Source organism: Thamnophis sirtalis, unplaced genomic scaffold, assembly GCF_051295495.1.
Source record: "Thamnophis sirtalis isolate CommonGarterSnake01/CBP01778 unplaced genomic scaffold, rThaSir2_p1.2 scaffold_4, whole genome shotgun sequence".
NCBI lineage: Eukaryota > Metazoa > Chordata > Lepidosauria > Squamata > Natricidae > Thamnophis > Thamnophis sirtalis.
Genome location: NW_028261384.1, coordinates 19,934,052 through 19,953,775, shown reverse-complemented (window position 1 = coordinate 19,953,775; position 19,724 = coordinate 19,934,052). Strand labels below are relative to the sequence as shown.

At 36.0% G+C, this 19,724-nt stretch overlaps 1 protein-coding gene across 4 annotated transcripts in view; it reads right to left on the bottom strand.

Annotated features, from left to right (window-relative positions):
* Positions 1–7,307: 7,307 nt before the first annotated feature.
* NRP1 (neuropilin 1) overlaps positions 7,308–19,724 on the bottom strand; it is a 170,460-nt gene continuing 158,043 nt past the window's right edge. For 3 of the 4 annotated variants that reach the window (XM_087712543.1, XM_087712542.1, XM_087712544.1), the window contains exons 17-20: positions 17,522–17,627; positions 16,114–16,170; positions 12,054–12,347; positions 7,308–11,968 (exon numbers count right to left, since the gene is read on the bottom strand). In XM_087712543.1, coding sequence (XP_087568669.1) covers positions 12,055–12,347; positions 16,114–16,170; positions 17,522–17,627 — 456 coding nt within the window. In that variant the 3' untranslated portion in view covers positions 7,308–11,968; position 12,054. The remainder of the gene's footprint in view (positions 11,969–12,053; positions 12,348–16,113; positions 16,171–17,521; positions 17,628–19,724) is intronic. The other variant, XR_015696320.1, reaches the window with a different exon arrangement.

Sequence of the window (19,724 nt, the reverse complement as noted above, 5' to 3'; positions counted from 1 at the left end):
AATGATCTTCCTACAACTTGATAGACCTTCTGAGAAAAATATTAAAATTGCTCTAGGCAAATTACTCATGTTTTTTTTAATTTTATGGACATTTTGGGGTTGATTGAAATGGAAACTCAAGATAGTATACCTATTTTTAAAAAAGATATAGATGCTTTTAAATCATAACCATGATTTCAATTTTAAAGAACTTTCTAAAATAATATGATTTTGATTTTTTAAAAGAAATATAATTATTTTATGTGAATATAAAATGTAACATACAGAAAGAAGCAATGGTGGAGGACTGTAAAAAGATTAAAATTATTTTTTGAAAATAACAGATAAAGGTACTGATTTATGAATGGTTTGGGTGCAAATAATTTTTATTCAAGCTTATTTTATAAAACAGATACAGTCATGAAACCAAAAAGAAGAATCAAATGAAAACACAGTTTGAAACAGATAAAGATAAAAAAAGATGAGCTAAAGAAATTTCCAGAGAAGTATTTTTCAACAAATTAAGCTTTTACAAAGACAATTATCTGTAGTATGTTAGCAGTAAGAATGAAGAATGTAAAGAAAACCATTTTGAGTTTACAAACAAACCAGAGAAGTGGTTGATATATAAATTACAAACTGAAATGTCGAGATATATATATACCAAGGTATATATATATATTCTCATTATTGAATTTTATCCAGTTAGGTTGAATGCTGCGGGAAAAATCTATAATATCATTTGGACCTTTGTAACAGTAGCCTTGTCTGGAAATACCTGATTAAAAATTCATGGCATATTTCATTTTATGATGGTACAGATTGGAATATTTGCAGAAACACAAGAAGAAAATAGATTAGTCTCTGACATCAAATCAAAAGTAATGACTTGCAAGAGTTTAATTTGGGTTACTAGAAAATGCATAAGTTTAATTAGTATGTGGCTGAGGGGAATTCAGAAAGAAAACTTCTGTCAAAAGCTATTCCTGTGAAGTGTAATCTACAAAGCACACAGCATAATTTTGTTGTCTGTATCATACTGAGTTTATGCCAAGTCATACAGAAATGCTTCAAAATCTTACTTTATATTTTTACATTTGGTATTTTCTGCTTGGATGTGATCCCCCAAAGTCCATTAAGAAGTTACTCTTAGTTTCAACTGTTCCAGAAAACCTAAGCAGAAGTTTTCCCTGAGAGAACATTTTTATCGCAATTTTTCCCAAGAGTTATTATTGAAAGTTGTTTTAAATGACTCCTTGAATTACATTAAACTTTTGAATGTGATTTTGGACGAACTGAATTATTTATCAGGGAATTGTAGGATTTACTAAAGAGCTTTTTATGACTTATAACTTGTTTTTGAACTCTTGGAAGCATCCTTTGGAATCATGATAGCGGTACAAATGACTTTTAATATTTACTGGAGACCCAATGATTGTAGAAAGTTCTGGCTTTGTCATTAACTTGTTTGTATTCATTCTGTCAAATACTTAATCAGTTTTTAAAAAATCAAAGCAGTGATCCCCCCCTCCCGTTAATTGTCCTTGACAAGTTATACTAAGTTGAAGATCTACTTTTTATATATCAATTGGTACCTCACAGGCAAAAAATTGGGATATAATTCTGATAAGAACATCAACAGAAACCATTACAGAAGAACAAATCTTTGTACTGTATTGATATTCTGTTTTCCTAAATTCAAAGGTAATTGGGTGGTGGTGAATGTTTTGGTCTTTGTTTTTCCTGTCAGATAAACTAACAATAAAGATCTTAAGCCCCTGGAGAGTATAAAAATCTTACTTGCCGAATAATAAGCTAACAAGCAACCTCCTTTCAACCTCTCAACAATTAAAACCAAGCCAAATATTTCATCTCAATCGTTCTATTGATGTGACAGTTGCATCATCTGCAGCTTGCTGATGGCGGTGACAATATTAATGTCTGAGAAAATGGGTGCCTAGAACATGCATCAGATGTTGGGAGCTGCTGAGATGTAAATTTTCCCTAAGTCATATTTTCTAACATACACATAGTTAACAAAGCTTAGCCAAATGTGAGATGGAATGCTGTTGTGCATTCCTATGACATGGCAACTCAACATTTTGGAATAAATGAGATACTTGGCACCCACCTCTACTTGTTTCAAGGAACCTCTCAGAAAAATAACTATAACAGAATAACAGAGTTGGGAATGACCTTGGAGGTCTTCTAGTTCAACCCTTGCTCCAGCGGGAGATCTTATAATATTTTAGACAAAGGGCTGTCTAGTGTATTTTTAAAAGCCTCCAATGTTGGAATACCCATATCTTCTGAAGACAAGTTGTTCCACTGCTTGATCATTCTTATTATCAGGAAATTTCTCCTTACTTTTAGGTTGCTTCTCTTTTTGTTTGGTTTTCATCCACTGCCTCTTGTCTTGCCTTCTGGTGCTGTGAATCAAAATTTATTTGCTGTGAAGCTATGCTTTATTTTCCCTTGTTTAAATGCTTTGTTTCTTTCCTTTGTTTAAATGCTCTGTATTTAAGTTAATGTCCTCTTATTTAATGCTAATAGTTCTTCTACAATATTCCCAAAAAGAAACATATAGAAAACTGTAATTTCCTTTACAGTAGTTCATGCTACTTAAAAGTCTGGCATGACAAGCTTTACTCCTCAAAAATTAAAATTCAATTAAATAATAGATTATCCCTTTTAGCATTGAGCTTATAATTTTGACTTTCCTGCTAGCTTTGTCATTTTGGGTGTTAATTTATCAAATCTTTCTCATCTTTCTGATTTCTAATTTCCCATTAAAAAAAATATCTTCATTTTCCCTTCATCTCTCAGTTTTAAGCTTAGTTTTGATTATCTTGTAACTGCTAAATTTATTCATATGAATGATTTTTGATTCCAGAAATCCAGCAAATTCATTTTATAGTGATAATTGGTACATCCTCTCATTGTACCTAATAATTTGTCAGCTTATGGAGCCGTAATTAGTTAAAGCTTACTTTTTCCCCATCTGTTGAACTTGATGCCTCTGGTTATCTATATTAATTACAGTGAAGTCTATTTTTTTAGTTCTCTGTCTAGGGCAGTGTTTTTCATCTTGGCAACAAGATGTGTGGATTCCCAGAACTATCCAGCCAATCTGGAGTTGAAGTCCATGCATCTGAAAATTACCAAGATTGAAAAATTCTGCTTTAGAGAATACCAAACATCAGGGTTTTTTTTCATTAAAGCTATAGAGGTGAATCCATAAGGTGCTTAAATTAATCCTCATGTAGAGACTTCCCTATTTAGTGTCTGTTCACAATGATAATAAAAAAGTAATATCATATGCTATCCTCATTTTTATGGTTTCGCAGGTCTGTAAAAAATGGAAAGCTAAAGTAAGATTATAAGGATTATAATTCTTCCCCAAATCCCAATAACTTTAACCTTATACTGTCTACTGTCGACCTCACCCCATTCCTAAGAGGTGTGTAATGGGTGTGCATAAGTGCACCAACGTGCTTACCGTCCCTGTCCTAATGTTTCTTTTTATTCGTATCCATTTCATGTATCCCAAATCATGTTTATTCATATATATGTTGTCTAATATATGCTTGATGAAATAAATAAATAAAATAAATAAAGTTGTGGTTTCACTTAGGAGCTGATTCACTTAATAATTAAGTTGCCAGTCCTAATTGAGGTTGCTAGATGAGGACTACTTCTATTTAGATTTATCTGGATATTTTGTTCTCCACATTGAATTGTTCCTAGACAATATTTCCATTCACTTCAATTGTGGGAGAGATAACATTTTAGTAGAATTTTCAGTTATTTATTAAACACACACACACACAATAGTAGTGCATAGGAACTACACATATAGTGCATGGAACCATTATGTCCCTTGTTTAATCTGATAATTTTACATCTATATTCCCCAATTTTCCTAGCCAGCACAGATACTGACAAATCTCCTAACATTGTGTTTTTCTTGCATTCTCACCAGCATTCTAAAAATATACTGAGTGTCTACTTTTTAATAGATCCTTAGAGGGTATTTAAGATATTGATATTTTTATTATCCCAAGTTTACTTCAAGGAGTTCCAACCAGCAAATAGGATTGTTTGCCTTCTCATTTTGTTTTCACCAAAATTCAGTAAAATAGGTTTATATTTCATCTAAGTTATCTAGAGCGGGGGCATCAAACTCAATTTCATTTGTGTTTGACCTCGGAGGGCTGGGGATGGGGCATGCCTGGGAGCGTGATCATGGAGGGTATGGCATGAGACTCATGTGGGGGATGTCAAGTGCTAAGGCAGGACTTCCCTGAGATCCTCCCTCACTCTCATTATACAGAAAATCCTTGAGTTACAAATGTAAGAGTCTGCCAATCACATTTGTAACCCAAGGATTCATTTGATTGAATCACGTTAAATGAATGTGATTACTCCCTCCTTTCCCCAATGCATTAATTAATTCAATGTGCAGGTCATTAAATGCCATGAGGTAGATCAGAGTGGGGAAGAGCCTGTGGGGCCCAGTGCTGCAGCAGGCCATCCAAGGCTTCCCCCAATCCACTGTGATACTTCATGCTCCCCTGGGACCCCACAATTCTGTCCCCCAACCCCCCATCCTGCCCAATCAGGTCCCCACAGACTTGGCCTGCTTTGCTAGCACCCCTGATTCCACCTACTCCCCCCCCCACTTCCCATGGAGATCTCCAGAGCTCCAGAAGAGGCAGAGAAGCCTCTACCAAGCCAATGGCAGAAAAGCAAAAGTGTTTTATTCAGATGATGGCAAAACTGTAAGAACGTGAAATCTAAGGAAAACATTTTTGCCAGCTTCAGAGTAAAGGACTTTGGTTGAGGCCATGTGGCCACCAGGCCTCTGGTGCTACCTCAGGGATTGAGGTAGCAGAAGCAGCAGCAGCAGCCAATCAATGAGGAGCTTGCTTCCTTTATCTCATTGGGCTGAACTGCAATCCCCTTGTTGATTGGCTCCTATGGCCCAATCCCTGAAACTGCTCATTCAAACTATCAGTCAAGAGCAAGCAGGAGGCTGCTCATTGTTGGCCAGACTGGGCCCAAACTAATCCTTCTCTGCTCTCATGGCAGAGAAGCCAGTCTTTTATTCAGATGGGAAAAGCTGTTTTCCTTACATCTCAGTTCTTATATCTTCACAGACTTCCTAATAAAAGACTTCAGCTTCTCTGTCATGTGGGTCAGCCTCTTCTGGAGCTATTTGAAAAATAAGTAAAGAGGAGGGCCAGATGTGACCCATGGAGGCTCCATTTCGATCTGTAACAGGCTGGAGGAGGCCTCTGGAAGCCCTCACTGCCTATTTTGGCTGGCAGAATGCTGCAGGAGGCCATTCGGGTAAAAAAAAAAAAAAAACAGGCTGCGAAGGGGCCGCTAACATAGGTATCACGGGCCAGTCCTTTGCTATTTCCAGGCTGGCTGTGCAGACCAAATCTAAGCACCCTGCAGGCTCGATCTGGCCCATGGTTCTTTATACCACTGAATTAGAAGTTCTATGATTGAATTAAAGCTGAATTTGCCCCCCCCCCCCAGTTTTAATCCAATGTTGAATAAAGTTCTTGCACAATTAATCCCATGTGAAGGTGGTATTACATGGTAGTGTTTATCTCTTTATTGAAAGTGAAGAAAGGCCAACTTCAGGCTAGGGCTGAATAGGCATAGGCTAAGTTGCCAAAACTAAGGGGACACTGTTCTCCTCCAGAATCATTCTTAAAAATGCAAATCTTTGGATAGCAGATGATGATTCCATATAACCTTTAGCTGACACTGGAGGCAAAAGCTGCTATTAGAATTGTGTCCTTCCATAGGTTTCTGATTTTAACTGTAGGGATAGAGTACTGGAAGAAATAGGTCTTTGATTTCAACTAGCCTGGCTGTTATACTTTGCAGTTTTCATGAGGGCCAAACCCAACTTCTTTGTTGGAGAATCAGCATCCATTTTCCATGGGGTAGTGACCAGAGAATAATACTGCAGTTCCATGTTTAATAGGGCCAGTTAGATTCTGTGTGAATCTGATAAAATTTATAAAGAAAAATTCATTCGGATCTGACCTGATTTTGACCATGTTGCTGTCCTGCTATCTGACCACTGTTTTCTTCATTTGTCAGTCTGCTACCTCTTTCCTTGTCAATTCTACTGTTTATCTACATTGCCCAAATGTAGCTATGGCTATGATGATGTTCTGTTTTTCAGAGATCAAGGCAAAGCTGGATTACAGCCTCTGATGCCTTAAGACACAACCCAACAATAAACCCCCTTAGCCTTCCCATTTGGTTGACTGACAAAATATTAAGACTCAGCAAGTACTGAACGTGAAATAAGTTTAAAAATTCAGTTTTCTTCCAGGCTAGTCCCCACAACTATATAAATAAGTAAATACTGTTTTAAAAACTTTATTAACACTAAATAGCAGTAAGCAATATAAACACATTATTTATTATAACCAGGACAACAACAAAATATGTGAATTTCAACAATTTAAATGCATTTTTAATAAAAATCGTTATAAAGGGAAAATGTAAATGCAAAACTTTATTGAAAGCTATTTTTAATCATATTTTAAAAAAAATTTAAACACTCTACCAAAAATGGTAAAGCAAAATAAGTTAGGGGCATGATACCTAGGAGTAAGAACTCTGTGTTACTCTTCTTTCCTGGATGTCCTACTTCTGTGATTGATTGATTTAGTGGTTAATCCATAACTGGTCAGAACTGGGCAGTGTGGTATCAATGTGGCTACCAATCTTCATTGTTATTCATCACGCTCCCTGGTCTACCTAGTGATAATTTAGATTATTTTTTTTTAAAGATAAACAGAAGGCTGAAAACTAAAGGGCCAGATTGAAGCATCATTTTTCTTTATCATAATTTTTCCAGGTCACAAATAGATAGTCATAGGTTGCTGCAGTGTTTGAAAATGCCCATAAGCTTAACAAAAACATAAGTAAGACATTTGTTGCATGATTAGGTCTATGATGGCAACCATTTTGGAACAAGATTTTTTTTTTTCCTCATGGAAAACATTTTGTGAGAGATGTTTTTAAAATGTATCTTCTATCCCTGAAAATGCCCCAATTTAACTGCGCTTTAATTAAGAAGTTTGACCTCAATATCTGACAACTAATGACAGTCCTGTAATGTCTTGTGGAATATTCTGGAAGTCCTGAATGTAAATTTTGAATGCCAGCCAGTTTAAGATATGTAATTACAATTGTGTTTCTTAAAGAATGTGTTTCTTAAAGAATGTCTTAAAGTTAATGTTTTTTTTTAATTGACAGAGCTGTACGGATAATAAAAGTCATGAATGTATGGGTATTTTATGAAAATGTTTAATTCAACTGTTTCTTTGGAATGTAGTAGTCATTGTCTGCAAATTTAAATTACAATTCAATCCTTTTTTTTTAATGCTACTCAGTGTCCGAGAATACAAACGTCATTTAAAGTTAAGGCTTTGCTGTTCATTCTGAAATAACAATTTAAAAGTGTCATATTGTCATAGAAAATAAAAAAATTCTGTAAAAAAATTTGCACAAAATTTATAATGATACAAAACATGAAGCAATCATATACCAGTAAAATGAAATCATTTTACTACAGAAGAAATTTTATAGGTTTTTTTTTTGATAAAGAAAAAAATATGTTATTTTACACTTTCAAAATTATGAAACAATCTAAAACAATATAAACTGAACATTTTGTAACACTGCCTTTACAAATTAATAACTTTATAAACATATAATTCTTAAATATATTTTTCAGTGCAAGATTATTTTTTTTTCATTTAAAATTGCAGTATCATTTTTTCTTTCTTTTGCGAAGGGCAGTTTTCATTCAATTTCTGTTTGACAACATCAGAACCCAGTGTTCTGCTCCAGGATTAAACAGCTACATCACCGGGGTTTCTTTACTTTGCTCATACTATTAGCAATCTGGCTAAGTTCACATATCTGCTCTGGCATATTTGCCCAGTGCTAAAAAAAACACACCACACATTCTGAACTTTGCTTTCCATGATGTTGTACTACTACAATTACCAGATGCCTGGTTACAGATTCTTCTTTGCATGGAGAGCAAGCATTAGGATGGAATTACAAAATGAAAGTTTGTAATGGGCTATGCTTTTGTCTTACATACCTTTATTGGTTTAAGCTAACTATCACATTTTGAAACTAATGGAGGATGCAAAGTGGTGATATCAGGTGGATTGTGTCCAAAACTTATCTGTTCCAATGCCAAGAAAACAACTAATCCCACAGTCATTTAAACAAAAGTCAAATAATTTAAAATTAGCCTAGAATTCCAGAAATTTGATTTTCCTTTTAGCTAGAGGGAAAAAAAAGCTGTATGCAGGGCCTATTCATGCTATCATGTTTATATTATCAGAGGACAATGCTTGTGTTTGCATTCTTTATATAAGTATGCAACTTGACCATATTTTCCTTAAATCTTGCTCAATATAGTGTGACATATTGACAATAATGATTAACCAGATTGTATCTTTAGTTTAAGAATGTGTGATCTATAAAGTTGCACTACAACAGGGGTGTCAAAATGGATTTCTTCTAGGGTCAGATCAGCATTGATCCGGCCCTCGAAGCGGCGGGGGAAGACAGGACATTGCCTGCAGCACATTGCCAGCCAAAAAGGGGAATAGGGGGGCTCACATGCCCCACCGTACCCCATTTTCAGCTTACATGGCCCCCTGCAGCACTCTGCCAGCCAAAACAAGGCATGCCCCCCCCCCCCATGTCCTATTTTGGCTGCCAGACACACCGCAGTGCAAGATAGGCCAGATTTAAGCACTCCACAGGTCGGATCTGGCCAATGGGCCTTGAGTTTGGCATCCTTGCACTACAACATCATTAGTCTAAATAAAAATTAATGAAAATTGGAATACAACATTTGGGCAATTATAATTCTTCATTAGTTCCTCTGATGTAGTGAAAATGCCTACTTTGGATTCTGTAGAATGCCTAACACATTTGTTTGTGTTAAGTAAATACAGTGATAGTATAGATTGTACTCAGCTCAAGAATGATGATAGGGGTAGTTCATGTATGCTTTTCAGCTGTTTTAAAATAGCATAATGTGAGTATTCACATGCTTGAATCAATGATGCAGCTTTTATATTATCCAATATCAGCCTAAGTAAAATGGTCTTCAGTAAAGAGTATTTTTACATAATAGACTGAAAGTAACTGAAAAGTTGAATAATGAATGGATGATATTGAATGGTAATAAAAGCCCAATATTAGAGCACATCTTTACATACATAAATTCAGTCACCAGCATATCTAGTTTTAAAAACATTTCATACAAGTGAATGAAGAAACGTGAGAATTTGAGAAATTCTGGAAATTGCTGCCCGTTATAATAGTCAATACCGAGTTACATAGCTTAATACAGGTAGTCCTCAACTTACCACAGCTCATTTAGTTAAAGCTATAACACCACTGAAAAATGTGACTTATGACCATTTTTCACAGTTATGGCCTTTGCAGCATGTGATCAAAATTCAGATGCTTGGCAACTGGTTCATATTTATGACAATCACCTTTGGTGATCTTTCGACTGGTAAAGACAATGGGGAACCAGATTCACTTAACAACCATGTTGCTAACTTATCAACTGCAGTGATTCACTTAACAACTATGGCAAGAAAGATCATAAAATGAGACAAAACTCACTTAACAAATGTCTCATGTAACAACAGAAAATTTTGGCTCAATTGTGGCTGTAAGTTGAAGATTACCTGAAGTCTGATTTATAGGCAGTTCATATGTGCACAAACTGTTAAAAATCCCTTTTTTTCCATACCAAGATTAATATTGCATCTGTTACTTTTTGAGAAAGTACATGCTTTTGCAATTAAATCTGCCCCTCTTAAATGTTTGTATGCACTTTTGTCACAGATCTTAAGATGCCTATGTGATTATTGACATAGAATCCATAATACATGATGCAACTAAATATACATGAAAGAAGTGCAGTAAAAATTATTTGCATCTGATCTTCTCTTTGGGATAATTAACTAGTAGAGCATTCAATTACAGTGTAAATTGGATAACTAAACAATTGATTCATATACTCTTTTGTCACTGATTTTTTTTATCATGGTAGATATTTTACTTCAATAAACCTTCTTTGGATGATAACTCATATTTACAATGAGAGCAGAGTTGTTAAGCGTTTGCTCTGGTGTGGTGAACACCAGCTGTTTTTAATCAAAGGTGCATTTGAATACCACGTAAAACAATGTGACAGAATCAGTTTATGGTGCCCTGAATGCTTGTTATGATTTAAGATCTTTAAGAGTTAACTGTGTCTTTTGGAGATTGACTTAATTCTTAAAACATGGCTACTGTTGCTAAGCGAATAGAAAGAGCACAAGGGCCCCCAATTACTTCTCATTAGAATGTTAACAGTACTCATTTTAAATCCAGTTTAGGATATGTTATACAATGATTTTTTTTAAAGCAAATCCATTATTAGCAAAGTCAATGCATTACTACTTGTAGCAATATTAGTATGCCTCTACATTAGCATGAAAGAGTCCTGCGCAGAAACAATTACCCTTAAATTGGATAGCTAGGATATGGATGGGAAAAACATTCTTTGCTCTTCAACATCAACAACAAATTGTCATTGCCATCGATTTATATGAACATCTTGGACAGAATTAAAAGACTTACTTCATGGCTTACTAAAGGAGAGAGAAAAAAAAGATAATGTCAGTTAATGCTGCTAAAAAGAAATCCAAAGATCAACTCTGGAAGGTAACATTAAAACATATCCCTTATTTTAAAATACAGCAATAAAAGGAAAGACAAAATTGTAACAAAATCCTTTTTTTTTTTTGCCATTACCAACAAATTAGAGCTGCATTTTCCTTACCTTGACAATGGCAAATGCTTATGTAACAATCTATTTAGAGACAAAAGAGGGGGAAAAGCAAAAGACGAAGAGACCTTATATTTGAAAATACATTCTGTATGAAAGAACAATAAAAGATAGGACAGGAGCAAAATGGCAGATTTTAAGAAAAAGGGTGTTCAGCAACATAAAATTGAAAAAATTCATAGAGAGAGGGAGGGAGAGAGAGAGGGGGAGGGAGGGAAGAAGGGAGAGAGAGGGGGGGAGAAAGGGAGAGAGAGACTGATGGAGAGACAAAAAAGGAATTGATGATAAAGCAATGAGGAGCAGTACAACAAAAAGGCACTTGAGAAGACATAAACGAGCCAGTGCCAAGGACTTTTGCTTTTTTTTCTCATTACAATTCAATAATTCAATGCAGGACACCTGGTTTGCCAATTGTTCGTAGGTGATGGCACATATCTCTTGTATGGAATTCACAAGCACAAAGGTGGAGTACAACACTGAGAAACACCAATAAATTCTGACCGTATTGCTTGGTTAACAGAGTTGACACACTATACCAGTACTGACCATACAGTACTCCCCCCCCACCAAAAAAACAAACACCCTAACCCTCCTTTGCCTATGCACGACACAAGCAATTATACACAAATACAGTATCAGGAATCCATTAAATTGCTGTTACTCTGATGTTCTTCCTTCTGGGCACTCAGCTACAAACAGGATGTCCATCCAATGGACTCCTGCCAAATTACATGTTTTGACAGCATCTTGGATTTTTGCACAGTAAAAAAACAAGTACTTATGGGCCCAGGGTGGGGAGGGGAGACAGAAGGAAATAAAACAAGGAATGGAGGGGCTAAGGTAAGAAGAAAGAAAGAAAAAAGGCAGAACCAAAACTGAATACCCCTCTTAGGTCAATCATACTTGGTCTCAACACCAGCATTTGAATAGTTCAAATTAAAACAGAAACAGAAGTAGACTGTACATGATTCAGATTGTTTAACACAGATTGTTGTCCATGTCTTAGAATATCTGGTACACCCACTGAAGCTCCTGAGAAAAGCTTGGCTCAGCGTCTTCAACGCAGTTTTCAGCCTGTACAGAAAAGGGAGATCTATAAGTCTTTCTGTCTCAATTGTTTGAAATATTTGAGCTCCTCCTCCTCCTCCTCCTCCTCTACCTCATGCTTCTGAATACGTATTCTGTGTGTTCAGTTTATCCTTTTTTAATTTGACACCATCCACAAGTTCGAAATTGTAGTTCTCCAGTGCAGATAAGTTTCTATCGGACATCCCATTGTGCCAACAGGCGCAGTACAGAATGACCCCACAGATGGCGCCCAGCAGCACACCTAGGGCACTCATAGCGATGATGGTGATAAGAATAGGGTCAAGTGTTTTCAGAACATTGCCTGGCTTTCGGGAGATGTTGTCATTATAAGGTTCCCCATTTTCACGGTAAACAGGAGTACATCCTACAGAAGAACAGAGAGACACAGAAATTATGGAGTGGCAGCTTAGCCAAAAGTTGGGTAAATAGGACCCAGTAAGAAATAAAAGGACATAGACAAACTTAAGTAGTATTGTGTGCTATCAGTTTATGACTTAGGTTGGTCACTTATTCTGAACTGGAAGCTTCTTCATTTCTCTCGTGTGTGTGTATATGTGTATGTGTGTTGCTATATTTCATAATATCTGAGTATATATTTTCATTCTCATTTAGGCACTAAACATAGTGCCTAAAATTTAGGCATTGAATTAAGAGGCTAATTTTTGCTTTTGCTTTTTCACATTTTACATCTGTGCTGAAAGAGGAGTTATGGACTACTAGGTTGTAGAAAATGCTTCATTTCCAATTTCCACTCAATGGAAACAGAGAAATTGTTTTTCCTGTTTCCAAAAACTGGAACAAATTTATCTTTGCCTTTGTCCTGTTATAAGGCATAGGAAGATTAGGTAAAACTCAAATTATATAGCAGCTGAAAATACATCACTGCAGAAAAATTCTACATTTGATTTTGTGAAATAGAATTTGCTCCCTATAAGAATATCTTATCTTTCATTAAAAAGTAATTTATCCAGCAAACTGCAGCCTTTTCTGGTTTCTATTAAATTAATCTCTTGTAACTATCTTCATGTGTCATTTCAGACTTCGAAATATAGATTGGAGGAGAAACTTCAGAATTATGGAAAGATGTATAATCCAAGCAGTAGTCTTTCTGCCAAAGTAGCCTTACTCTCCAAAGTAAATTCACAAAGATCGCCAAGAATTCTTTGATAATAAATTCTTAAATGCTCTGAGAATAAGTCAAAATATTAAAAATAAGTTTTAGAGCAATAAACCCCCCATGCATATTTGATTTCAGTACTGCATCAATGTAAAGGACGTTATATAAAAATCTCATCTACTTCTAATGCAAGCATAGGCACTTATTAAGAGATCTCCTGATTAGTAAGCCAAAAGTGGATGCAGTCTCTCTCTCTCTCTCCCTCCCACCCTCTCTCCCTTCCTTCTTTCTCTCCCTCCCTCCCTCCCTCCCTCCCTTTTTTCTATGAAGATACAGGCAGCTGAAAAACACAAATTTTACCAGATGTCTACCCTGTTTACTTTCAGAGATGGCTTTGAAATAGTTCTTGTTCTAAAGGCTTAGGAACTAGCAGTATTTGATGTCACATGTTCATATTTCAGGGTAAAGAATTTCCATTCTAGGTGATAGAGCAAATGTCCTGAGATTTAGTATAAAAAGTGGAAAGAGGGGGACATAACTAAGGCAGAATATCAGCAAATAGCCCAAGCTTGTAAAGATGAAGTGAGGAAAGCTAAGGCTCACAATGAAGAAAGGTTTGCCACAAAAGTAAAAAACAACAACAACAACAAAAAAACTTCTTCCAACATATTAAAAACAAGAAAAAGGTTAAGGAAACAATTGGTCCATTGCTGGGAGAAAGTGGCAAGAAGGTGACAAGCAACAGGGAAAAAGCAGAACTATTTAACTCATTTTTTGCATCTGTCTTTACACAAAGGGAAAAAACAGTCCAACCTACCAAAAACAGCACCACAAAAATCAGATTAGGAACACAAGTTGAAATAGGGAAGAAAATGGGAATAGGGAGAAGAAATAGGGAAGAAAACTCATCTACCCTAGACGAGTTCAAATCACCAGGACCGGATGGATTACACCCCAGGGTTGTGAAGGAACTGGCAGATGATATCTCAGGACCACTGAACTATATATTTCAGAGATCCTGGAGCACTGGGGAACTGCCAGAGGACTAGAAAAGAGCTGATGTGGTTCCCATCTTCAAAAAAGGACCAAAATAGATCCAGGAAACTATAGACCTATCAGCCTGACCTCAATACCAGGAAAGATTCTGGAAAAGCTAATCAAGCAACGAATTAGCGAACACCTAGAAGTAAATAAAGTAATAGCCAAAAGCCAACATGGGTTTGTCAAAAACAGATCATACCAGACTAATGTTATTGCATTCTTTGATAATGTGACAAAACTAGTGGACCAGAGGAATGCAATATAGTTTACTTGGAATTCAGTAAGGCATTTGATAAGGTAGACCATAATCTACTACTATATAAAGTAGAAAAATGTGGGTTAGACAGCATCACCACCAGATGGATTTGTAACTGGCTGACCAACCCCACTCAACATGTCGTCGTCAATGGAACTGCATCTACATGGACGGAAGTATGCAGTGGAGTACCCCAAGGCTCTGTTTTAGGCCCAGTACTCTTCAACATCTTCATCAATGATTTGGATGAGGGAATAAATGGGGAACTCATCAAATTTGCAGATGACACCAAGCTGACAGGAATAGCCAACACTCCAGAAGACAGGCTTAAGATACACAAGGATCTTGACAAAGTTGAACATTGGGCACTATCTAATGAAATGAAATTCGATGATGAAAAGAATAAGGTTCTGCATTTAGGCTAGGAAAATGAAATGCACAGGTACAGTATAGGTGGTACCTGGCTCAATAGTAGTAACTGTGAGAGGGATCTTGGCGTCCTAGTGGACAACCATTTAAATATGAGCTAGCAGTGTGCAGCAGCTGCCAAAAAAGCCAACACAGTTCTAGGCTACATAAACAGAGGGATAGAATCAAGATCACATGAAGTGTTAATACCACTTTATAATGCCTTGGTAAGGCCACACTTGGAATATTGCACTCAGTTTTGGTCGCCACGATGTAAAAACAAACAAACGTGGAGACTCTAGAAAGAGTGCAGAGAAGAGCAACAAAGATGATTAGGAGACAATAGGCTAAAACATATGAGGAACGGTTGCAGGAACTGGGTATATCTAGTTTAATGAAAAGAAGGACTAGGGGAGACATGATAGCAGTGTTCCAATATCTCAGGGGTGCCACAAAGAAGAGGGAGTCAAACTATTCTCCAATGCACCTGAGGGTAGAACAAGAAGCAATGGGTGGAAACTAATCAAGGAGAGAAGCAACTTAGAACTGAGGAGAAATTTCCTGACAGTTAGAACAATTAATCAGTGGAACAACTTGCCTCCAGAAGTTGTGAATGCCCCAACACTGGAAGTCTTTAAGAAGATGTTGGGTAGCCATTTGTCTGGAACGGTATAGGGTTTCCTGCCTCGGCAGGGGGTTGGACTAGAAGACCTTGAAGGTCCCTTCCAACTCTGCTATTGTATTATTGTATTGTATTGTATCCTCTGAATAGGAGGAGGAGAAGACTTTTAAAGTACATGATGGGAAGCTTTGTTTCACATACCACCACCCCTTTAAAAAAAAAAGCCTCAAATGCAATTATGGGAGGATTGGAGAAATTATAATTAGATTATCTAATGTTTCTTCCTGAAGAATAAAACGTTTGAATTAAAATGATCAAAACCACTCTCCAAGCCAGTTGTAAAGAAAATACCTCTTTGATTTGCCACTACAATGCATTCTATTAATGCAACTGTTGATATGTTTGAACATGGCTGTCCCAAAAGTGTTGTTTCAAAAGGCAACTTGACTTGAAGACACTTATATAAGGTGGATGGACCTACTTGGCAGTGGTGATGCATACATCATTGGAACAGTTGAAGGACCAGGTTAGGAGCAGATTATGTCATGAAAAAAAATCTATATGATTATTAAGAGACAACACCAAGTTGATGGCACAATCAATCAACTACAAGTTAAAAATAAACTCAAATGCCACTAAGATTGACATGAAAATCAAGTTAATTTTTAATTAAAAATATATTTTACCTGTTTGATTAATATCTGGCTCTACTTCAACTATTTCATTCCCTGCACCATTTGATTCTGTTAAGCAAAGAAAATTGACATTGATTATTTTAATGACAAATACTGACGGGTTATCATGCTGCCAATATGATACTGAGCATTTTTCTTTCTTTTCTAAGCATGATTATGTTGGTTTGATGGAGCTGTTCATTAACCTGATTTTTCCAAAATTAGCAAAGAAGAAAAAAGCCCTCTCTCTACCATAGCATGGCACAGTTTTAGTGCTATCAGCGGGGGATTCTTGTCTCAGAGAAATGAAAATCCACATATAAAATTAGCATGTTTCATTCATTGCATTTATAATCTTGAAAACCAATGCTATTAATCAGTCATAAGTATCCTTTAGCCATGAAAAATAATTATGTTAACTGCAGTGCATATATAAGGATATTAGAAGAGAAACCTGCTGTTTAAACTCTTATTTGATAAGACTTTGACCTGAATGACCAAAAACACGTGAAATTAATTCCAAAATTAGCCTATAGTAAGTAGGTTACCTATAGTAAGTTTAGAATCAATCTTTTCACTCAGAACTTTAAGGCTAAACAATTTTGAAGCTTTGAACTGTGATAATTTTAATTGGTTTTAATTTTTGTAGTGTTGGATGGCTTTATTGTTGTCCAGTGGTTCTAAACTTGTGGTCTGCAGACTTCTTGGAAGATTTGAAGAAATGTTATGATTTAAATCTTGAGTTAAATCTTAGGGGTCCATGCCAAAGAAGCTATTTAAAGGGAGTTTGTAGTGAAGAAAAGGTTGAGAACCACTGTTGTAGAACATTCTAAGATTGGCATTAATATTATAGGATTACAGCCAGTATTTTTCAATTTTTTTTACTACCAGTTCTGTCGGCGTGGCTTGGTGGGCGTGGCAGGGGAAGGAAACTGTAAAATCTGCATTCTCACCCCACTCCAGGGAAAGTTACTGCAAATTCCCCATTTCATCCTGATTGCAGCTGCACAATTTCATACTTTTATGAATGGTCAACCTATTTCTACTTTAAGCAGACTTATTTAGGGTGTCCAGGTCAGCTATGAAGCTTACCTAAGATTATTTAAACTTAAAGTACTCAAATCAAGCATGTTTAAATTAACTAAAATCACCTATTTTTCCACAGGACTAAGTTCTTCGGGTAACTTGTGAAAACACATGGTAGGGAAAAAAATAAAGGTAAATCAACTATTGATATTTAGGATCCAACATTTGTTAACAAGATTACTATAACCTTTATTTTGTATATAGGTAGAATCTCTGCCTTGAGTATTTATTAAAAAGTTGGAAATAAAAACGTAATAGCAAAAATAATCATCATCAATAGAATCCACAGTGTTTAGTATGGTAAATTTTATATCTGCTACCAAGTGTTACTTACTTCGGCATTCTTCCTGTGTTATGTGGCTGTCAAAGTTGATATCATCAACTGCAATTCCTCCATTTCCCTTTACATTTCCCTTTCCAATTTCTCCTTCCACCATTACCTGATAAAAATAATTTACATTTTGCTGTTTAAAACACTAATGGTCAGAACAAAGACTAATTATTGAATTTTTAAGCAAGCATACATTGAAGAGACCAATCTTTTGTTATCTATCAAGGCTCAAGATGTCATGTGATAGTATTACTTTATGAAGAAACAACTCTTTCAGAGAAAGTGCAATTTTACCCTCAGAGGTAAAGTGTAAAACAGATTGTATTTTTGTGAGGTAAATCAGCATTCAGAGATCCATTCAGTTCTAATATAATCTTTGCAGGTTTGCATATTCCCAACATAATTGATGAGAATTTTTTTTACAGAAGTAGCTAATAAGGAACACGTTCCCTTTATTTAATTCTGTTATCATGTGATGGATTAAATTACCCTTTGGGATTGCAGGCATTTTAGATGGATATTCTCTCAAAATGGCTGCTATGGGATTTACCAGACCGCAAAGTGAGGTTGTTCATTCCTTTTCTTAGTGATCTGGGATGTTTTTTGCAACCCCAACTTAATTTTCCTCTATTGTTTTTTTCTGAGTGTGAAGATAAGACTGAGCTACACTCATACATTATTTTATTTTCTAAAAATATCTGTGGGACCCATATGAGCTTGCCTCCCATTTCTTTTAAATTTAAAGAACAAATAAAAGCTGTGGAGCCTTACTGACCCCCAATGTTGAGTGGGAATGGGACAGCTTGCCACACAGCCAACTCACTGCCATGGCCAACTTGCTGCTTGGCAACTCACTGACACAATTTAACAATTTGATTTAATTATTTAAAATAAATAAAAATATTTTAGTTTTTGCCATTTACATTCTGTCCCTCCTTTCTCATCCTTTCTTTAATGATTCTATTCCATCATTTATTTGATATTAGTGTAATTTTTGCCTGCAACAAGTTGGCCTGTGACAGGTTGGCCATGGCGAGTTGGAATAGACCCAATATGAACAGAACTTTAGTGAAAGGGGAAGAGGGAACAGGAGAAGATAAGAGGTTTCCCAATATACAGCTGAGTATAAACCATGGTGGAAAGAATAATTATTTTAAGCTTCAAATGAAAATACCCAGAATAGCTAAACCAAAATCTTATGAAAGGTCATAAGGAGGATTAAAGTACAGGTGTCTCACCATCTGATGGATGGTGCTGGTGATAAGGAATCTCCTGTAGTGGAAGACCCTCTTTTGGGAGATTCTCATGTGGTCTTCAAAGAGATTCTTTAAATATGTTTGCATATTACGATATTTAGCTATTGCTATAATTCTGTACTTCTGCTTGGCTTATTTTTGACTCCTGTACTTTTTTCATAATATAGATTCATGTATAAAATATTAAACAATATGAATTTGGCTCAAAGAAAGGATTCATCTCCCCAAAACAAATGACATATGAAAGAAAATGAGAGCAGACCTGTAGATTTGATAGGGTATACTGTAGATGGCAAATTCATATTTAATATGGAGTGAATAATTCAGATTTTGCTTCTCCCAAACGCAAATAGTGTAAATATAATTAGATATGATGATATGATTATGTCTGTCTTTGGCAACCTAGTGCTCTATAGACATGTTGAGTCTCTCAGAATTTCTAGCCAACAGTTTTTGAATGTCATGATTAGGAACTCTGGAAGCTGTCCCCCAAGCACACCAGGAAAGCATCACATTGGGAAGCTGTTTCATATTAAGCGAAATAAACATCAATATTGCCAGCCTTCATTGGCTGCAGATTCTTGGGTCTTTCATACTCCTGAGACCCTTTTAAGACATGGGTAGTCAACCTATGGATTTAGGGCAACCCGAGGACCTATGTTTAATTACAAATGCCTTTTGCAAATAATTGATTCAGACTTATGGCAACAGCAATGGGTCCCTCCACCAGCACTCCAATGGGCATGAAGGAAGGAGCAGGAGAAGTATGTATTATGGAAAGGAATGCAGAAGATCAGTAGGTGTCATGCTTTCTAGGCAGACCAGGCAAGAAACATGACCAATTCTATGTTATCGTAAGGTTGTGTTAACAGAATCTTGCAAGTCTGAAAGTACAAATCTCACCTTGTCTCCTTTGCAGCCTAAGAACTTGTGGGGTGTGTGTTTGTGTG